At 44.1% G+C, this 22,141-nt stretch overlaps 1 protein-coding gene across 1 annotated transcript; it reads left to right on the forward strand.

Annotated features, from left to right (window-relative positions):
- The first annotated feature begins 8,058 nt into the window (after positions 1–8,058).
- On the forward strand, positions 8,059–13,303 carry LOC117439600 (uncharacterized). The gene is made up of 21 exons (XM_034075584.2): positions 8,059–8,167; positions 8,245–8,315; positions 8,399–8,494; positions 8,579–8,703; positions 9,114–9,257; positions 9,335–9,421; positions 9,509–9,673; positions 9,750–9,846; positions 9,931–10,148; positions 10,228–10,384; positions 10,660–10,868; positions 10,949–11,066; positions 11,192–11,391; positions 11,460–11,574; positions 11,657–11,826; positions 11,899–11,996; positions 12,075–12,205; positions 12,380–12,569; positions 12,653–12,794; positions 12,879–12,999; positions 13,070–13,303. Exons 1-21 carry the CDS (start codon positions 8,148–8,150, stop codon positions 13,138–13,140), a joined length of 2,745 nt encoding a protein of 914 aa, XP_033931475.1. The 5' UTR covers positions 8,059–8,147; the 3' UTR covers positions 13,141–13,303.
- Positions 13,304–22,141: the final 8,838 nt, after the last annotated feature.

Below are 22,141 nucleotides of genomic sequence, written 5' to 3' on the forward strand. Positions count from 1 at the left end.
CGCTTATAGTATTTACTTGGGAATATTGGAGATTTTTTTCATCTATAGTTGTGTTTTCTATGGTTATGGGGAGGTCCAAACTGATTCTCCATTCCAAATCACATATATTTAAATGTAGTATGTACTGCTTTTTTGGATTTCCAGTGAATAAGTCGTCTTGCCAATAACGAAGTAAATGCCAGAATATCAAATTGCCCCGAGTTGTATCCGTTATCTTCTGGGCACCCAAATATGGCAATATGGGGACAGACTTTCACAGTGAGTATTTTTGAGATATCCTCAAAACTTCTGCCAAAAGGAAAACCCTAATGGGCAGGAGAAGAACATATGGGATAGATTGCAGGGAGAGGCTTGACATTTGTCACAGATGTCAATAACAGTGGGATATATTTGTGACAATCGTGCCTTTGAGAAATGAACCCTGTACAGCACCTTGAACTGTATGAGAGTGAGACGAGCACAGGATGAACTCGTATGAATCCTGTTAAGAGCAGTGTCCCACCAGTGATCACCCAAGCTCACACCTAGCTCAGCCTCCCAGGCAGCCTTGATGTTAGTGGTATGTGTGTGAGCTGTCATCGGTCAGGAGTTTGTTATATATTTTTGAAATAAGTGACTTTTGAAGGGGATCGGAACAAAGAAACTCATCCCATATTTGATTAGGGGGTGGAGAGGGAAAGGATGGAAACAGGGATTTGGTACGGTGTCTAATTTGGAAATAACGAAAAAGGTGAGATGTTGGGATTTCAAATTCCCTTGATATATCAGTAAAACTACGAAAGGTATTATCCTTATAAAGCTCTCTAAAAGTCCTCAGGCCCTTCTCATGCCATACAGAGAAAGTGGGGTCAGCTAAGGCAGGTCGGAATAAATAGTTTCCCAATAAGGGAGCTAAAGTGGATGCAGAAGTAAACTTAAAATGCCTCCTAAATTGGTGGTAGTAGTAGATTTACTTATGGGTGCCTTTCCATTCCATAAAAAGCCAGAAATAATCTGATCAAGAGTCTTAAAAAAATGTTTACGTAGCAATAGGGGGAGACATTGGAAAATAAATAGGTACTTAGGAAGAATGTTCATTTTAACCGTGTTAATTTTACCTATAAGCGACAGAGGTAAACTCTTCCATCCTTGAAGGTCTGACTTGATTTTAGACATTAAAGGGGAGATATTGGCAGCGAAAAGGTAACTTAGTGTTCTTGTTACATTGATACCTAGATACATAAAGCCAGAAGGGCTCAATCTGAAGGGGACATCGGACTTGTTCAATTGTGATGCCAGAGCGTTAACAGGATAACATTCCTTTTGGAAATATTCACTTTGTAACCTGAGAATGAACCAAATTTCGTAAAAAGATACAATTGCTGGTATAGAGTTACTGGAGCTTGAGACATACAACAATAAATCATCCGCGTACAGGGACAATTTAAATTCCATCCCCAGCCGCGATATCCCAGTGAAAGTGTTTGAGGTCCTCAGATATATTGATAAAGGCTCTATGGCTAACGCAAAAAGCAAAGGAGATGGTGGACATCCCTGACGGGTTCCTCTGGATAAAGTAATATAAGGAGATTGAATGCCATTAGTGGAAATACTAGCTTGTGGGGATGTATAAAGAAGGCGTATCCATGAAATAAATATATGACCCAGCCCAAATGTACTCAGTACAGTAAGTAAATAGTAAATAGGGCCAGGAGCTTTTTTATTTTGCATGTTATTTATAGCGAGGGAGATCTCATCTGAGGTTAATGGAGAATCAAGTTCTTTTGAAACACCAGGACCTATAGTAGGGAAATTGAGATTGTCAAAGAAAGCGCCCATCTCAGAAGTGTCGGATGGCGATTCAGACTTGTATAGAAAAGAATAGAATGAGCCAAAGACTGAGTTAATGGTACTAGGATCGGTATGCACCGTGCCTGATGAATCTTTTATCTGGAGGAGTAAACGTGAGGCTGCCTGACGATGCAATTGGTGGGCCAAAAGGCGCCTCGCCTTATCACCATGCTCATAATACGTTGAACGTGAGCGTAAAAGAAGGCGCTCTGCATCAGTAGTTATGAGATCAAATTCCATCTGTAATTCAACTCGATCTTTGTGTAAATTGGGAGAGAGACAAATGGCTAATTGCTGATCTATTTTTTTTTATCTTGCACGATATATCATTAATTTTGGCAGAACGAGTTTTATTTAACTGCGCAGAATAAGAGATGATTTGGCCCCGTAGGTAGGCTTTTAATGATTCCCACAGCAGAGAACAAGAGATGGGTTCATTGTCGTTTTGATTGTTTGTAATAAAATTATCAATTGAAATTGCAATAAATGTATTACATTTGTCATCTGACAACAGCAAAGTATTAAACCTCCACGGCGTTGAGTATCGTGGTTGTGGTGAAATCCAAATATCCGGTGAAATCCAAATATCCAGAGAAAGAGGAGCGTGGTCGGAAATTACAATAGGGTGATATTTAACTGACGACACTTTGGTAATAAGTTTGACATCGATGAAGAAATAATCAATTCGAGAAAAGGGTTTGTGCATATGAGAAAAGAAGGAATATTCCTTAATGCGGGGGTTAGGTCTCCCAAGGTCTCCCTTGAAAAAGAGATCTATGATCTCAATGGGACCAATCTGGTTAAATAAAGGTTTGAAATGAAATGAATAGAATCTCCAGGGGTCAACCCAGCCGTTCTTGGACATGAAATCAGAAAGAGTTTTTGACATGAGTGATGCGGTCAGCATTTTAGGAGAAGAACGATCTAGACTGGGATCGACAACGAGGTTCATATCCCCTCCAAATATAAGCAGGTTATTATGCAGTGACGGAAGACATTCAAAAAGCTTGTTCATGAAGTGTGGGTTATCAAAATTTGGGGCATAAATATTGACTAACGATACAGGAACATGAAACAGTGTGCCTGAGATAATTAAATATCTACCATTGTCATCGCTATACACTTGGACGATGTGAAATTAACAGACTTACCAATTAAAATGGCAACCCCTCTGGATTTAGAGTTGAAGTTTGAATGGAACACCTCAGAAACCCATGGACACTTAAGCCTGACCTGGTCTGTGGAGCGCATATGGGTTTCTTGTAGAAACATTATGTCTGCATTAAGTCGTTTCAGATGAGCAAATACCCTGGATCTCTACCTTTAATGTTCCAGCTTACAAACTTCACTGGTGAGCCAGTATGAGCGATTCCTAAATTGCTAGTATTGGTGGACATTTACTGAGGACTTTCTATAAAGAGAGAACTGACTATGAAGCACCACCCCGAAAGAGACATAGAGGGAAACAAAGCAATAGAAAAAATAAATTAAATTAAAACTGCGGTCGCAGTGATGAGCGGGCCATCGCGTCCTTGCGCCTGTCGGGGAGGGCAGCCGGTTGTCATTTCTCAAATGTTCGCGTCCCAGACTCCCAGGTCCTCCGGCAGCGACCCGGAAACGGATGTCCTAGCACTTGGCACATTTAATAAAACAACATCACGAGATCTCAGGCAATACGTACTTTCAATTCGTCGAGAGATCAGAGAGCAGATATAAAAAGGTATTTCACCCAACATGGCTTTATAAATGAACTTGTACCAATGACTGAGCCTCCGTACAGTTAGTGAAGGCAGACCTGCCTTGGCATACAGGGTACAGTGATGAGTAAGTGCTTTACAGTTAGTAACAAATCTCAGAGCACTGTGATACGCAGCATCTAACTTTTCCAGGCAATGGGCAGGTGCATTCATATCAAATCACCATAGTCCAGCACAGTTAAAAAGGTCACAGTGACTAGCCTTTTCCTGGCTTCAAATGAGAAACAGGACTTGTTCCTGTAGAAGAAACCTCGCCAAACCCTCAGCTTTTTAAGCAGATTAGTGACCTGAAGTTTAAAAGTAAGACAATCATCAAGCCAGATACCAAGGTATTTGTAACAGGCAACAACTTCAAGTTTTGTTCCTTGCGTAGTTACAATATCAAAAACAGGCTCTGGTGTCTTTTTTGCTTTTGAAAAGAGCATTACCTTGGTTTTATCCACATTTAAAAGAAGCTTTAATTCAGAGAACTGAGTCTGAATAGTGTTAAAAACAGCCTGTAATTTAACAACAGCGTCTTTAATGGAGGGACCTGCACAATACATTACAGTATCATCCGCATAAAAATGTAAAGTAGCTTCATCCACATTATCACCTAAACTGTTGATATATATGGAGAATAAAAGTGGTCCTAAAACAGAACCTTGTGGTACACCATTAGAAATGTGTAACCACTCAGAAGACAGTCCATCAAAATGAACACATTGGGACCTTTCAGAGAGGTAGTTCACAAACCACTCCACTGCAAGGCTGGATATGCCAATACTGAGTAGCCTCTGCTTTAAAATGCGATGATCAACGATGTCAAACGCTTTGGAAAGGTCAATATATATACAGAATATATACAAACAATAATCAAGTGTTAGATTACAGTCATTATAAGGAGGCTCAAAGGAAAAATCAAAAGCACATGTGATTTTAAGGAAAAGTTTAATTTATTATTAACTGTGGATTATTTTGTTGCTTCTTCAAATATAAAAAAGTAATATATGTATAATATACAAATCTACTTTTGCTGAACAATAAATACTTTTTTTACACTACTGAAAAATGTGTGTTTTTCCTTTCCATACATATGGTTTTACAATATGTTCTTAATAAACTAGGCATACATCAGCTCACCCTGTGTGTGTGTGTGTGGTGTGTGTGTGTGTGTGTGTGTGTGTGTGTGTGTGTGTGTGTGTGTGTGTGTGTGTGTGTGTGTGTGTGTGTGTGTGTGTGTGTGTGTGTGTGTGTGTGTGTGTGTGTGTGTGTGTGTGTGTGTGTGTGTGTGTGCAACCCAGTCTCACGGCATTTCGTGTTCACCAACACGATTTTTAATCTATTGATTCGTGTTCACCAACACGATTTGCCCCTTTTTTTTTTTCGTGTTGCACAGCACGATTTTAAAAGCGATGTATTTCTACTGGTAATGTGTTTCGTGCCTGCAGGCTGCAGCACGTCTTTTTCTCCGGTCGGGTCGAGGAAGACCGGAAGCTGTGTGGTTCATAAAAACATGTTCTTACTCAATATCAAGCCACAGTTATTGCTTTTATTTTAAATCGTATAATTTCGGACTGTTGTTGCCGTCTGTGAGGAAAATAAATGGGGCTCAGAGCCTCAGGATACTGAAATCTGTATTTTTTAAATCTTTTTTTCCTTCTAATTTGTTATTCTTTTCAAAATAACACACTGTTATTTACTCAGCAATAACACACAATTATCCTTGCTTTTATTTATTGGTTTAATTCCATAATCTCGGGCTTTTTTGGCAGTGCCGTCAGGAACTGAATTTCAAAATAAATATAACCGAAAACAGATGTACTGTAGGCATTTCGAGCGATTACCCAAGATCCTCAGCTATGGTTTTAAGCTCGCTGATTGGATGTGTTAGCCGCAATGCATGCTGGGATTTGGTGTTTATATTATATGAAATCCGGAAAACATTTTAAAAGAATAAAATAATACTTAATTCCGAGTGCTCTTGCTTTTCTCTTTGAAAGTCATCACATAACGGCATTGTAATACACGGTTCGGCTGCATTACATATTACAGATCTACCGTAGTTCTTTATTTAGAGAGCCCTGATGAGAAGACCTTTGGAAAAACTGGAAGAAATGCCACCGAAACTGAATACTTGACGTGGATCATAAATATATCAACAATTAAACAACATCTTCAATTTCTCTTCACACAATACGTCTCCTTGCAGTATCAACACTAATTCGGCTGACTTTTACATTTGATCTAATTCATAGATAGGTTATATTTACACCATAACGGTGCACAGCTGATAGAAAAGGACTGTAGTTTTTAAAGATATTACTGATTTTCTTTGAATGTAAGAATGTAAATACTGAGTCTGAAATAGTATAGCAATATGCTGTAAAATGATGTGAAAGCATGCATAAAACTATACATCTTCAGATGTTGTACATACACACTAATAATACAAAGTTATTATGGCTGTGTGTACCTTGTGTGCACCTCCTAGTGGTTAAAGCACGTTATTGAATTATTGTTTTTATGTGTTATATTTGATTAAAAAAATATTAAGAGTACATACTTTCATAGGGGGAAAGTATAAATATAGAAATATAGAATATAAAAATCAAGAAGATACTATAAGTGATCTCTACAATAAAACAGTTTAGTGCAGGATGTACAAAGATATTAATAGGAGGAGGTGCAAAACAGAAAAACGGATTAACCTTTATTTAAACATTAAATAACAGATTAAGGTCTTTGGGGGTATCTATCTACAGATAAATATTAAGCCTGACAAAGTACTTAACGTCTAATATATTGCTTTCCTGCAATGTTAACTATGTTGAAGCACTTATTTTAACTGATTTTCATTTCATTTCAAACCTTTATTTAACCAGATTGGTCCCATTGAGATCATAGATCTCTTTTTCAAGGGAGACCTGCAATGATATTATACACATTAATTATACTCTTATGTATGTAGATAGAATAAGAAATCTGAAGAATATGACACTTTAATGGTGGAGGTACACACATATTGATAGATGTCTTGTAATGCACTGTTGAGGAACCTGTGACCCAAGTTTTTCATTCATTGCATAACTACACCGTAGTTGTGTATGATATGTCAATAAACCTTTGAAAATCTTAAAAGGGATGTGCAAAAGAGCCATAATATACAGTCTTTAATCAACTATTAGTAGAGAATAACGAGTAATGAATATACTTTATTACTTGTTTCCATTCATGTCAATTGCAGATACTGAATTTTACTCAGGTGTAACTAAAGTCTGATTTAAGGGTTGTTTATATTTCACATAATTAATCAGAATCTGCAAAGTAACTCAAATAAATGCAGTGGAGTAAAAATACCAGGTTAACCTCTGAATTGTAGTGGAGTAGAATTACAAAGTAGCAATGAGCTGTCATGTGGGTATATATTAATGCTGTGCATTATGGACACAAGCGATTTTCACCCATTTATTAATTATATGTTTTACATTTGATAACACCAATGTGTTTAATACTGGCAACTTTTAATTGTGGGAAAAACGAAAACGTTCAGTAGAGACGTCCTATAGAACATTTTGAGAAACACAATAGACAGCATGTGTAGTTCTGGGGGGGTGTTCGATTCCAGTTTTGGATAGTCTGGCGTGATTTCGTTCCATTTCACACAGCTGTTTGACGCTCTGCGTAACCTTACGGGGACTGTAGTCCTAAATGATAGCTGGGGATTATGGGTAGTGTAGTGTCTTCGGCCATCCTAAACTCAGAAATGTTGACAATCGCAATGATGCTCGAAATGTCCCTTATAGGCCTACGTCTGTTTCCGGTTATTTTTATTTTGAAATTCAGTTCCTGACGGACACCAAAAAAGCCCGAGATTATGGAATTAAACCAATGAATAAAAGCAAGGATAATTGTGTGTTATTGGTGAGTAAATAACAGTGTGTTATTTTGAAAAGAATAACAAATTAGAAGGAAAAAATATTTAAAAATACAGATTTCAGTATCCTGAGGCTCTGAGCCCCATTTATTTTCCTCACAGACGGCAAAAAAAGTCCGAAATTATACGATTTAAAATAAAAGCAATAATTGTGGCTTGATATTGAGTAAGAACATGTTTTTATGAACCACACAGCTTCCGGTCTCCCACGACCCGACCGGAAGAAAAAGACGTGCTGCAGGCAGTAGAAATACATTGCTTTTAAAATCGTGCTGTGCAACACGAAAAAAAGGGGCAAATCGTGTTGGTGAACACGAATCAATAGATTAAAAATCGTGTTGGTGAACACGAAATGCCGTGAGACTGGGTTGGTGTGTGTGGTGTGTGTGTGTGTGTGTGTGTGTGTGTGTGTGTGTGTGTGTGTGTGTGTGTGTGTGTGTGTGTGTGTGTGTGTGTGTGTGTGGAGAATCCTTAACAAGCCTCACCTGTGCTTTGTCATTAAGTGGAATATAAAGCAGCTGCTGATGTCTCAGTTAATCATCCAGTCCCCTTCCTTTTAGACTTGTGTTTTTGTTGGAAGGTGTGCTGGACAAGCTCTGATACTGACTGTATTCTTTTTGGTTTTACTGCTTACAAACTGCAACATGCTGAGGCTTGGGAACATGTAAGTTACATTTCTTGTACATTTCTTTCTATGTGTGTACTTAATTGTCTCTAAATTATGTGTTTTATGTGTTCAAGTTTGTTATGGATGGCTGCAGCTATCATCTTGGGTCAAGCCAGGTCTAATTTGAAGCTATATTTGCAGTCAAGTAAGCTTCAATTCTCATCAAGTCATTTTACACAGCATATTAAGTCGGTTTACATTCTCCTCACAAGCCTTTTCTTTTAACAGGCAGTGGGTTAAGGTCTGACTGTGCCGCAAATGTAATGAGACTGTCGTTGGACAAGGCTTTAGCAGTGGGAAACCAGCTTGAGGTGGAGGCTATCAGTAAGTATTAACTGCTAATAATGCAGCTGATTGGTTCATCACTGAGGAAAGGGGTCCCTGACAAAGCTTATTGTCTCCCCTCAGATGGCACCAAGCACATTTTGTTAACACCTAGCATGGCTGCTCAGTGTGGATACAGCATGGAGTCTGACCCGTGGGGTAACACCAGAATCTACACCTCCCTGATGGGCTGCTTTGTGGACAACAAGGTTTGTTTTGAGCTAAAGTGGTTTAACAGCATTCAATGTAATTTTCTACCAAGTTTAGCTGTGCTAATTCTGTCTCAAGTGACTGAATTAATGGCTCAACAAACGCATGGTTGCTCCCATTTTTGTGTTTCCCTGAATTTATTTGTAACCCCTTACCGTTAAAAGACCCAAAGTACATTTCCCTCTTTGTTTGGTACATCCCTAAAATAGTAGCACTGCTCCACTCAAAACTGTATTCCTCTATTAATCTACTAGACTTTCTTGACTTGTTTGTTACATACACAAATATCCATTTAGACTTCAAATGTGTCCCTGAAGGCAAGGATATTACATTTTAAATGACAAAGAAGCTGGAACCAAAGAATATTGGGGAGTTTCACTTAATTTAGTTTTTTTTTATATATTTATAGGATGATGCTACATTTAACGTTGGCTTGAGACTTAAGATGTACGGCGAGAATCCATCAGACGTGGTCAGTCATGATGTGTCTCAGACTTGCAGCTACACTCGCTGGGCCTCCAGGGAAATCCTCTGCGACAGGAACTACATGGAAGTAGGTCATCTTTATATTGATGAGTCCACCATCTTGTGTATGGAAACGAATGCTAAAACCACCATTTTCTGTTTTAGGTTTCGCACCACATGGCTAACCTTGATGCTGAAGCTAAGGGTCAGACTCGGGATGGTAAAGACGAGAAGCTCAACGCCAAGCTTGAAGTATGTTGAATTAAACTGTTCAGATACTACAGTTTAATTCCTCCCTACACCAATGAGGATTTAATTATCATTTGTTCTTTCCTGTAGGCCTCTGGTGCATCACAAGGTATCTGGAAGATGACGTTTTACACCCCAGAACCAGTGGCCATGGTGTTGCAAGAGGCTGAACAAGCCGGCTACGCTGCCAAAACTACCTCTAGTCGTCTGGTTATGCGAAGCCCGTACAATACAGCAGAGACTTATTCAGAGGATGTAAGCAACACACTCCGATACAGTGTTTATTTCCTTTCCCTCCTTGTCAATTATATTAAACCTCTCCTCTCTTTAGGTGGCTGGAGTCCCCATGGAAGTTTTCAGGGTGAGCGCCTACTACATGGCACCAGAGGGTATGAATGTAGTACACTTGGCAGCTGCTTGTCCCAAAGGTGAGTCCTGAGCAACATATTGCATTCACAGTAAGCTTAATTGTTGCACAGTTAACCTCAACCGCTCCATTTTGTCATTAACAGGTGGCGTCCTCTTCACCGAGGATATGATCTCTTGGCACGTACCTCGCCGTGTGACTCCTCTGTTGGACGGCAGAATTACAGTCTCAGAAATGCACATGGGAATCAACGGGCAGAGGCTTGATAGATCTCAGATGGCCGCACGGGGGTACACACTGAGCACCACAGACTTCCACATCGTCGTCGAGATCCCAGTGGGCTCGCCTGATGGTTACTACAAGGTTGGAAATCTCTAGATTAGAAATGCAAGAGTCACTAGTGCATTTGCATGTTTTATTGAAATGTCATGAATTATTGCAGAGCCATGCCCCAGATTACCAGTACCACATCACCTACTTTGTGGAGCCCATGCTTGAGGTACTGTGGAGAGAAGATGACACCCAAGATGATACCAGATACAAGGTTTTGTTCCCCATCATGACCCCTCTGATGCCTCAATCTCCCCAAATCCAGGATGGTAAGTCACATTTTCTAGTAGGTATGAAAAAAAGGACATTTGAACTCGGACTTGCTCGGATATATCCTGAAGACTGCTAAACCATTAAATAAAGTCTTCAGTTTTTGCAAAATGGTGTGTTCGGATGGGATTTGAAGCCAAGTACAAAATCTACTTTTGCTTACAAAGGGCACTTTTTTGTTTTTTTAAATAGCACTCAATCAACTACTAAATCTTTCTCTATCAATGTTGAGGCTGGTTTAGAAGTTGTAAACCTGCCACTTTCTGTTCCTCAGACACTGTCCCAGAGACTCGGGTGTTCAGCGTTCTCTTGGGAACCTTCCTCCATGACGTTGAGCTGAGGAACATCACCTTCTCCACCGGGGTCCTCACTGTTGAGGAGAGCAATGCCAAAGGCTTCACAGTCCAGGAACACAGCTTGGCTAATGGCTCCAAGAGCTTCTCTCTTCAAGTGCCCTTTGATGCCGATGTTGTCTTAAAACATGTATGACATTATAGATTCAAAATATCACTTTGTACCAACATATTTTCAGTGTTGCTGAGCTTTTATTTCATTTGTTGCAGAATCCTGAGCGCTTGGTTACATCCTACTTCCTCCCTCTGATCTTTGGGTTGATCGTCCTGCCTGAAGAAACTCCTTTTGCTCTCCCGGTCGACCTGCGGGCCTCTCTGCAGGATGTTGGTGAGATCATATTGAATTTGCTTTTGACAATATCTTCATGCAAATTGTGTTTTCTAAAATTAAATCAAACATTTTAGAGTAAAAGCTACACAATCAAATGGATAATGCATGTTTTGCTGCTCTAGTGCTACCCATCATGGCTGGCACCTGTGACCAGAACCAGTTTTACATCAGCGTGAAGTTCGGGAGTCACGGCTCTAATTTCAAGGCTATCGTTGGACCTCGAGAGCTGACGGCTGAGATGGCTGAAGACTACAATTTCTATGAGAACGGCACACACCTCAGCCTCATTCTGCCATACACTGCCAAGGACGCTGTTTTCGAGGTATGTCAAAACTACAAAATCCCACCATAGATCTTCTGCATTGGCTAACTTTACTTTCTTTTCCACAGCTGCTCACTGCAGAATCAGTCAAATCCAGAATTGACCTGCTTCTGTTGGATCGTGCAAACGACTGGGTGCTTGCTGATCTCTATCTGGCTTGCTACTTCCCCTTGAAAGCAACAGGTAAGATGGAACATGTAAGTATATTTGCTGCTTTAATTGATGGATTTGTGTTGCTTTACACATTGCCTGCTTCTTCCTCCAGAGTGCCACCCCAATGGCACAATGACCGCTGTTGCTGTGAAGGTTGAATCGACTCGTAATCTGAAGCCAAGTCAGCTGACGCTAAAGGACCAGTCCTGCACACCACAGTTCAGCGACGATCGCGTTGCATATTTCTCCTTCAGTGTGGATACCTGTGGAACCACCAGAACGGTGAGTGTGAATCGCATTTAAATATCAAAAGGGCTTTTTGTCAAATGTTAATGCGTTTTTGTTATTCAATAGTTCTTTGACAACTACATGATGTATGAAAATGAGATCCGCCTGTCTTACAACAATGCCAAAGGAGCAGCCAACACATCACCAGTTGATCCTGATTACAGGTAAAATATTTGATTCTGTATAATTGGAGATGAATACTTTCAATGTCTGCATTTATATATAATTTTTTCCCATAATAGGCAAACCATTTCCTGCTTCTATGTGGTCAATGATACTCAGACTGTTGCCTTCAGCGCTAAACCAAGATCCTATGAGCCCGATGCAGAGATTGGCACCGGGCAGCTGATGGTGCAGATGAGGCTTTCCCAAGGCATGGTGGAATTTTACAACATCTTGTTCATGCATACAAAACACTGTTTGCAGGTCTCCGTTGAAAAAGAGATCTATGATCTCAAGGGACCAATCTGATTAAATAAAGGTTTGAAATGACATGAAACTGTAAATGTCCAGGCCTCCTGTCTCTAACGGGACTCTTCTCCTGCAGATCCATCCTACGAGCTCTTCTACCAAGCAGAGGATTATCCAGTGGTGAAATATCTGCAGCAGCCTCTGTATTTTGAGGTGGAGCTGATGCATTCTAACGACCCGCACTTGGAACTCATTGCTGAGAACTGTTGGGCAACCCTTTATGAAGATAGGACATCTCTGCCAAGCTGGGACATCATTGTGGACAGGTAATGTTGTGCAAAACGAACTACTAACTACTCATTTCATTTGTTTAACTGCTGCTTTATTAACTTTCGAATTCCTTCACTAGCTGTGAGAATCGCAATGACAGCTATGCAACAATTTTCCATCCCGTTGTGAGTGACTCCAGAGTTTTAGTCCCGTCCCACATCAAGCGCTTCTCTCTAAAGATGTTCACTTTCACTAAAGATGACGAGGTTCTGAAAGACCAGGTAAGTCTTGTAAATCCAAATCTGGAGTCTTTTGGCCACTGCTGCATGTAGCCATGTGTAATAAATCATGCTGTCTGTCCACAGATCTATGTCCACTGTGATGCAGTGATTTGTGACACAAGCAGCCAGGCAGATGCTCCCTGCAGGGGCCAGTGTGTGCATCCTCCAGGTCAGAGCTACTCAAGACCTGCAGGTGTAAAAAAGGGTAAGTGACCGAGTCTGAACAAATGTAGTCGATCTGGATGTGCAGTTGGTAATCTTTACTTGTTTTGCAGAGCGAAGAAGCACCGACTCAACACGCCAAAGGCAGATCTCCTCTGGGGCAATTATTCTGTCTAACCTTTGAATATGTTCTACAAGTGTTTACATTTTGTCATTTGCACCTTATGCAATTGTGTTCATTGTTTTGTTTGGGACCAGGGGAACAGTTTTATCAATGAATGTACTGTACTGCCTTTTATATTGATGGATGACAGTAACGACTCGTGTATTGTGAAAAAAATAAACTCATTTTTAAAAAAAAAAAGCCACATTTATTTATATAGTCGCTTTTATCAATGTATTGCATCTTCTGTGGTCAATTTTATAGAGCCTGTGACAGCATCCCAACAACTGTTGTGCAATGAAATATTGGGCTACTAGTAATCTCGAACCGTCAATTTAAAAAAGAAAAAGCGATACCGTTCCGTTAAATATCAATAATTCCTTCGACTCATTTTGAAGTTTTGGGGGAAGCCGGAAGTGACGTCAATGCGGGAACGCTTCGAGAGCCAAACACGGACAAAGTGTGGTGTTATGCGTAGAAATGGTGAATTACTGAGATTAATAACGTTTTAATGAAGTTGACTACAGTATATTCATATTTGTCAGTGCTTTCATGTCAATTCGGCGAACATGATACATTAAATGATCGTGAGGATGATTAAAAATCGTTTGTTTGAGCCGGTCTGCATTTCCTGATGAGAAAACAAACCGATGCTTTTTGTAGTTGTAGTACACCAACAACATGGATTAAACGTGTTTTTTTTTTTTTAACCACAATGTTGGGGAAATTAATGGATAAAATGCACGGATTTTTATTATTATTCCCACTCCGATCGGGACACTAGGTCCACCGTTTCCCCGCAGCGAGGCTCCCCCCGTTGACAGTTTACGTGGGCTGGGTGCAGTGGCGGACTGGCCATCGCAGCGAGATCTCGTTTGTTTTGTTACTCAAACATATCCAGGGTCTGTTGAACTGGCTTCGTAGTACAGGGCACAGGTGGCTAGCAGCGCTAAGGTCAAAGACACAGACATTATACATTATATTTGTATTTTACCAGGATGCAGTGACACAATTAATGGATAAAATGCACGGATTTTTATTATTCCCACTCCGATCGGGACACTAGGTCCACCGTTTCCCCGCAGCGAGGCTCCCCCCGTTGACAGTTTACGTGGGCTGGGTGCAGTGGCGGACTGGCCATCGGGACGAATCCCGATGGGCCGGTACCGTAGTGGGCCGGTCGGATAAGTAACTAGCACATCCCCCATAGGCGGCGCGTGAGGCTCAGGTTTGGGAAGGCTAAATAACTTATTTTACCTGACGCTGCCCGCCTCCGGCGTCTATAGAAAAGAGATCAACTCAGTGTGTGGAGTTTAAATCTCTCAAGTCATATTACAGGATAAAGGAAATACAGTTTAAACTGCCGTATGCAGAGAAGACGCCGACGTGTCGCATTTATCATTCATATTACATCATCGATCATATAATATCATAATATATCATATATGATATATCTCCTGATCTGAGTCAGCTTCTCCAGCCTCATCTGGCCGTGCAACACTCACAGTGTCACAGACTGTATGCAGAAGTATTATTTTAAGCAACACATTATGTTGACGAAACACTCGAGACAAATGTAATTAAAGTCAGATCCACTCGTGTCTTAGACGTGAACGCGCTCTCAGCTGGAGAGAGAAACCCTGGCTTGATTTACCGAGTTGATAACCAGCGTCGTAGGACCGCTTAGCGAGATCTCGTTTGTTAGATTGTTGTTAGTTTGTTTGTTACTCAAACATATCCAGGGTCTGTTGAACTGGCTTCGTAGTACAGGGCACAGGTGGCTAGCAGCGCTAAGGTCAAAGACACAGACATTATACATTATATTTGTATTTTACCAGGATGCAGTGACACAAATATTTACATATTTACATTTACTATCTACAGCACCCGCCGCCCCTGACATCCCCACTCCCCCCGTTGACAATTTACTAGCGGTACCGAAGTGGGCCGGTCGAGAGTCCCGGGATGATTTATAGTCCCATTCCACCACTGGCTACATGACCATATGATCGCCCATATTGACGCACCTCATTCCTAAACTTCTAACAGATGCAACAGAAACCGATCCTTCAGCCTCATATGAGCTCTCAGCCACGTTCAAAATGAAACTGTCATCGCTGTCTGAGCTTGCTGCTGTGTGCGCCGTCGTGCGTTTACATCTGACTGTATATATATAAAGGTTTACATGCAGATGCTGGGATCCTGAACGGTGCAGCTGGAGCGCTGTGCCCGCAATGACGTCACCCATCATTTGGCGGGACTTGAAGAATCCGCGAGAAGATCCAGAAAATTGTCAACATTGAAGGGCAGATTAATGGTTATCAAAGTACAAATATCCAAAATCAGTTCAGTAACGGTTTTCAAGGGGACAATATTTACTCAAATTGATGGGTTTGGATGATGGGGGAAAACCGTGTCACAGGCTCTTTAAGGGACATATTAATAAAAGCAGGTTCTGTGTCAACCAGTACCCTCATAATTTCAAGAAAATGCAGAGAAGCATCAACATATGTAGCAATGATATCCTATATAATAAACTAAAATGATAAGTTGATTTAGGCGCTAAATGAAAGATGTTCTGAAGTTATTATTGCCCCGCCTACGCACTAAAACATGATTGGGCGTTTTTGTTGTTGTTGCATGTAGTCACTTTAGGGAACACAACAAACCTTAACAGAATTCACAGCCAATGGAGCAAGACAACCCTCAAATACTTGCAAATGTTCACTCAATCTCCTTACAGTCCAGGTACTCTTTGTTCAATTTTTGGCGATGTCTGTACTAGCAGTACTCGAGTTGAGGCGGGATGGCATCCCCCCTGAAATAAAAACGGTCAAAATCATCCCCCTTCTAAAACTGCCATTCCCCCTTTCCATCCCTTATGTAATGTTATCAATGAACGTGGCACTGGTATTACTGCTATTTCAACATTAATTTTGCGCATTTTGAGTAAAATACTGTGGGCGAGGGAGCACGCACACACGCAATGACATTTTTACCAAGTCACTAACGCTACACTATGAGAGTGCCCTAGAGGGGGCCGTGATGCGCCCGTTTGATCGATGCCAGAAGCGCAGGTAACGGTCATCACAATGGCCAAGCGACCAGGAGGACAACGCGATCTGAAGGACTTTATATTTAAAAATACTAAAAATAACATTTCAGGTAAGTCAAGTCAGTCATTACTCATTACTTTAGTCACCAAAGGTGGAATCTATGGACCTAAGCAGCAATAACAACTTAGTTTGGAGTTTAGCTACGTTTCTTTCTCGTGTTAGCTAGCTGGTAAGACTCAAAACTGTTGATGAAGTGATACCACCAGCACCAGAAGAGCTGAAACCCCTCCTTCAAGCAGTGAACACTCTGGTCATCTCCACAGCTGAGTGTTGCTAAAGAGAAGTCCTCCACCGCTTCACCAAAATCCACCCGGAGGTACTTTTTCTGTCCGCGGTTGTTGTAAGCAGTGGCCAAATGACTGGCTTTACAATCCCTGTGGAAATATGACAGCGTTGAAAGTCTCTAAAACAATACATGTAATGAAATGACAAAGTGACAGAACACGATGGATGTTAGCTTCAACCGGGGACACAGAATTTGACGGGTAGCAGAATACGCTGCAACACTAGTACACAGTACTCAAGTTGTAAAAAAAAATCCGGGGGGATGGTGGATTTTATCATATGGGGACATAATTTGTGCTGATAACCCGCCGAGGGTGGGAGACCAACCAGCATAAAGATAATTATTATACTCCTAAAACTATAGGTTACTTACGTAACCCCAGGACTCAGAGTAACATGAAGTGAGATGTCTCACTATGGATGCGCCTCATCGCGGAGCAAACAGAAGCATCAATCTCATTACGCCAATCCTGATTGGCCGGTGATTCTTGACGTCAACGTCAGGGGAAATCACCCCCTATAAGTAGCCTGCGCCATGACGCATGCGTCATTCAAACACCTCTTCTCGCTTCAGAGCACATCTCGAACGGTAGCCGGGCTAGCTTAACAGTCCACAGACTGAACCCAAAGCTAATTTTCGGTCGACGGGCGTTAGCCGGCTACCCGATTCTCTCACAGAAGAGTATTATAGTCAACCTCGCCGTTCTTCCTCTGGAGTAAGGTAAGGTTTTGACTTCAAGTTAGCAACACACCAGTTGCTAACTTGTGTTTTTTCCCTCACTACCGACACCACGGTAGCGAGGACACTTTTTTCTTCTCTCTTCCACGGAGGAGAAAAGGATTACAGGAATATTACCATACCAGGTAATATCCTTGAGAGAAAAAAGACCCACGCTGTCCTTTTTTCCCCCGGATTAAAGACAGATCGGTAAAAAAAAAATTCTCGAACGTACCTGTCATGAGCGGACCCTCTCCACGCCTCACGGCGAACGAGATGGATGCCTCTCCCCCTCACACCAGAGGAGTCAGGAACTCGGAGGCTCGGCGCTGCGGTTGCGGGTTGAAAGTGTCAGGCACAGACTCACACCAGATCTGTTCGTCCTGCCTCGGGCTGGAACACGCCCAGGAGGCCATCGACAACCCCGGCTCGTGCGGACATTGTGCCGCCTCACCGTGAAGAGCCTCCACCGAAGGTTAGCGCAACAAGTTGGGGACGGGACCCCCTCATGTCCACTGATCCGCCGACCGGCAATCAGGACACGGGGACGTCTGCCGCAGAGATGGAGCCCCTCACTGCGGTCTGGGGCTCACCGACTGCGGCACCCGCAGAACCGGAATCCCGCGCATATCAGGCCGAGATCCGGTGGAGGCAAGAAACGCGGGTACGGGGCCCCACGCTATACCAAGCTGGGCTCCCGACTGGACCCTCACCACGGTTTCACCGCGGAAGATGTCCTGGAGTTAGACTGCATGGAGGACGAAGAGTACACCTCTGAGTTCCTCCTGTCTGACTCGGATGAGCAAGGAAGACGACATCTTCATGTCATCGACTCAGGCTGCAAAGCTGGGAGCGATGGCTGCTCCCCCGGGCGACAGCACACCAGCTTCTCCCTGTCTCAGTATGGACCTACAAGCCGTGTGTCAGCGCGCTGCGGCCAAACTAGACATCCATGGCCCGAAGTGGCCAAGGAGACTCCAGGTCCCGTTACGAGGGAAAACTTTTTTCCCAAACAACGAGGGCAAGAGGCAACTCTCCCGGTCTTCCCGGAGATGTTGGATGAGGTGTCGGTCTCGTGGAGAGACGGTCCTTTAGCAACAAGGCCCCAATCCAGGGTGCCCACTCCCTTGACTGTGACGGTATGGAGAGGCTTGGCCTGCTCCACATACCACCTATGGAACCGCTGGTGGCAGCCCACCTCCTACCGAGCAGGAACCCCACGCTGCCAGCAAAAACGGACCGATTCCAGTCTACCATGACGGAACGGGCCTACAGAGCCGCAGCATTGTCCGCCAGGGCTCTGAACGTTTCCTCGATGCTAACCGCATACCAAGCGGAGCTCTGTGAGGATATGTCGAGCAATCCTGGACCGGCCACTCTGGACGAGATAGCCGCGGTCACAGACATTTGTCTCCGTGTCCAACGCTGCGCCGTCCAGGGCCACGGGCAAGGTAATGGGGATCATGGTGGTGCAGGAAAGAGCTAGATGGCTCAACCTCACCAACCTCCCAGACCGGGAAAAGGAAGATGTGCTTGACATGCCCATCAGTCCCGAGGGGATTTTCGGCTCCGCTCTCGCTTCCATGCAGAGGAGGTGCGAGTTGAAAAAGAAGGAAGACGAGGCTCTCCACCTTTGTCTCCCTCGAAGGGTCCAGCCGCGGCCTTTGCAACGGCGGCCCTTCGCAACGGCGGCCCTTCGCCCACACTGCACCGCGCTCTGCTGGGTTCAAAGTACCAGGACAGCAGAGGGCGCAGCCCGCCCCGAGTCCCCAGCCCAGGCAGGAGACGAGGGCGAGTTGGCCTAGAAAATCTCCGGTTCCGGCTGTAGCCCAGGCACAGCCGACCCAGAATTTCGGCCAGCAGGCGAGGAAGAAGAAGCGAGCGGCCTGACAGCCCCTCCTTCTCCCCTCCGTGACGGAGCTGGAAGTTCCTTCCCCGGCTCTAAATGTGTCCCCGCCGCCTCGAGAGATGCCTCAACGCATCCTCAAGTCCGCACAAGACACATGTCACATCGTTATTGTCTGAATAAACCATTTTCCGCTGACGCATCCAGGCTCCGGCCAAGGGCGCAGCCCAAAAAAATGAAAAGAAAGACAATAAACAGTCCGTTAACCATAAATCCCCTTCTGAGAGCAGCTACGGCCTCTCTCAAAAGGCGGATAATAAACGGGTCTGTGAAGGCACCACCGCCACGCGCATGCGCAGTGCCGGTTGGGGCTTTAAGGGCACTACCGCCACGTGCGTACGCAGTGCCGGCTAGAGCTGTAAAGAACGGCCCGTCAATCCTTCCCCCTTTTAAGAGCAGCTACGGCATCTCTCAAAGGACGGATTATTGACGGGTCCGTGAAGCCACCGCCACACACATGCGCAGTGCCGGCCAGGGCTTTAAGGGCACCACCGGCACGCGCAGGCGCAGTGCCGACTGGAGCCGTGAGGGCACCACCGGCACACACATGCGCAAGTACCGGCTGGAGCTGAAAAGGCACCTCCGTCACGCACATGCGCTGTGCCGGTCGGAGCCATAAGAGTGACATCCCAGCTGGCTCTAAGGAGCATACAGCAGGAGATACTCACGATGTCTGCCTGGGCTTCTCAAAACAGTTATAATTTATCTGTTTTCACAAACCCAGTGAGAGTCAACCCACATTCTGGAGAGAAGAGTTCTCTCTCTCCCAGAAAGAAGGGTTTTATCTATAAAGCCCACCGAGCGGAGTCAGATTACGGAGGAGAATGTCCTCGTAAAGCACCCGCTCAACATGGGCCTCATAATAAAACTAAACCCCGAACGCCACGGCTTACGGAGAGTTTTGGTGATTATGAAATGCGTAGTGGCACTACACCCGACTTTTCCAGTGCGGGACGCGCCTACGGGCGCAGGTCCCTTTCACGGAAGGTTGGTCCCCACGGACGCCAGGTCCAGAGACGGGGCTGGACAGGGGACTTACGAAGGTCGCCCGGTGAGAGGTCTCTAGAACAGAGACTTCCAGCGGGCACCGCGTAAATTACCTCGGAGCTTTTAGCGGTGATTCCCCACCCAAAAAAATGCTTCCTGCCTTCTCCTCAGAGGACTTCATGTCCCCGTGAGGATAGACAACACTATGATCGTGGATGAACCGCCAGGGGAGTTTGCGTTGTCTCCAGTCACACTGGCACACAAACTGATCCCTTGGAGCGGCAGACGTCTCCTCTCTCTGAGAACGACACAAGTAACCGGGTGTTATGCACCTAGGGGACAGAATTACTGTCCAAAAGGTGCACCACTCTATGCAGACCTGGACTCCTCATCCAAGGATCGAGAGTCCGCTGTGGGTGCGTTACGGCGGAGCCGCGTTAAATCTGTTCGCAAGGGGAGAAAATGCTCAATGACAGCTGTTCTCTTTAATGCACGATTTAAACGCACCGTTAGGCGGGGACGCACTCGTACACGATTGACCTCCGGGTCCTCTGTACACGTTCCCACCCCTGGTTCTGTTCCCCTTAACTCCGGCCAGAGTGAAAGAGCAACGCCACACACGTACTCTGATGTTTCCACCCTAGCCCGCAATATACGGGCTGGCGGGGATATATCAGCTGTTGTGCGGGCAGCCGTGGCAGCCCCCACCACGCAGGGACAGATTGTCTCAGGTGGGGAGGGCGATCCTTCACCCACGCCCAGAGCGCGGGGCACTATGGGCCTGACCCGTGAGTGGTACAATCTGAATACAGTGGGACTCCCTCAGAAGGTGATAAACACTATTCAGAGTGCGAGAGCTTCCTCCACCAGGTCTCTTTACGACTGTAAGTGGAGGGTGTTTGAGGAGTGGTGCCTTCAAGAAGGGCACATCTCTTTTCAATGTCCTGTCGGGGTGATTTTATCATTCCTACAGGACTTGATCGATAAACACAGAGCTTTTTCCACGATCAAGGTGTACCTGGCTGCTATTGCTGCATGCCATGTGGGCTTTGAGGGTAAGACGGCTAGCCAACATCCTTTGGTTTGCCGTTTTATGAAGGGAGCGCGCAGGCTCCTCCCTGTCTCCAGGTCGCTGGTGCCCTTATGGGACCTGACAGTGGTTTTAAATGGGCTCAAAATGACCCCATTTGAACCCCTGGAGGGAGCTGACATGAAACATCTGTCACTCAAGACAGTGCTGTTACTGGCCCTGGCATCCGCTAAACGGGTCAGTGATATCCATGCACTGTCTGTACATCCCTCATGCACGCAGTTCGCCTCAGGGCAAACGAGAGTGTTGTTGAAACCCAACCCTGCCTTTACACCAAAGGTGGTTGGTTCGTGTACCCCGATTGACATTGAGGCATTTCCTCCGCAGCTGGTTTCCTCCGGGGAGCAGCAGCAGGATCTATTGTGTCCAGTCCGGGCTTTGCACACATATGTGGACAGATCAAAAGAGCTTCGTCTTAATGACCAACTCTTCGTGTCCTGGGCTAAACCTCACAAGGGTAAGCCTGTTACTAAGCAACGACTATCCCACTGGATCGTGGAGGCGATTGCTTTGGCCTATACGAGTCAGAAGCTGCAAGCACCTTTGGGTCTGCGGGCTACCCAAGATGATACCAGATACAAGGTTTTGTTCCCCATCATTGACCCCTCTGATGCCTCAATCTCCCCAATCCAGGATGGTAAGTCACATTTTCTAGTAGGTATGAAAAAAAGGACATTTGAACTCGGACTTGCTCGGATATATCCTGAAGACTGCTAAACCATTAAATAAAGTCTTCAGTTTTTGCAAAATGGTGTTGTTCGGATGGGATTTGAAGCCAAGTACAAAATCTACTTTTGCTTACAAAGGGCCACTTTTTTGTTTTTTTAAATAGCACTCAATCAACTACTAAATCTTTCTCTATCAATGTTGAGGCTGGGTTTAGAAGTTGTAAACCTGCCACTTTCTGTTCCTCAGACACT

Source organism: Pseudochaenichthys georgianus, chromosome 24 (assembly GCF_902827115.2).
Source record: "Pseudochaenichthys georgianus chromosome 24, fPseGeo1.2, whole genome shotgun sequence".
Classification (NCBI taxonomy): domain Eukaryota; kingdom Metazoa; phylum Chordata; class Actinopteri; order Perciformes; family Channichthyidae; genus Pseudochaenichthys; species Pseudochaenichthys georgianus.

Excerpts from the sequence above, each read along its gene's own strand:
- LOC117439600 (XM_034075584.2), top strand. The coding sequence starts at position 8,148 with ATGCTGAGGCTTGGGAACAT. Across the intron at positions 8,495-8,578 it reads GCTTGAGGTGGAGGCTATCA|ATGGCACCAAGCACATTTTG; the intron begins GTAAGTATTAAC and ends GTCTCCCCTCAG. Across the intron at positions 9,847-9,930 it reads GGCAGCTGCTTGTCCCAAAG|GTGGCGTCCTCTTCACCGAG; the intron begins GTGAGTCCTGAG and ends TGTCATTAACAG.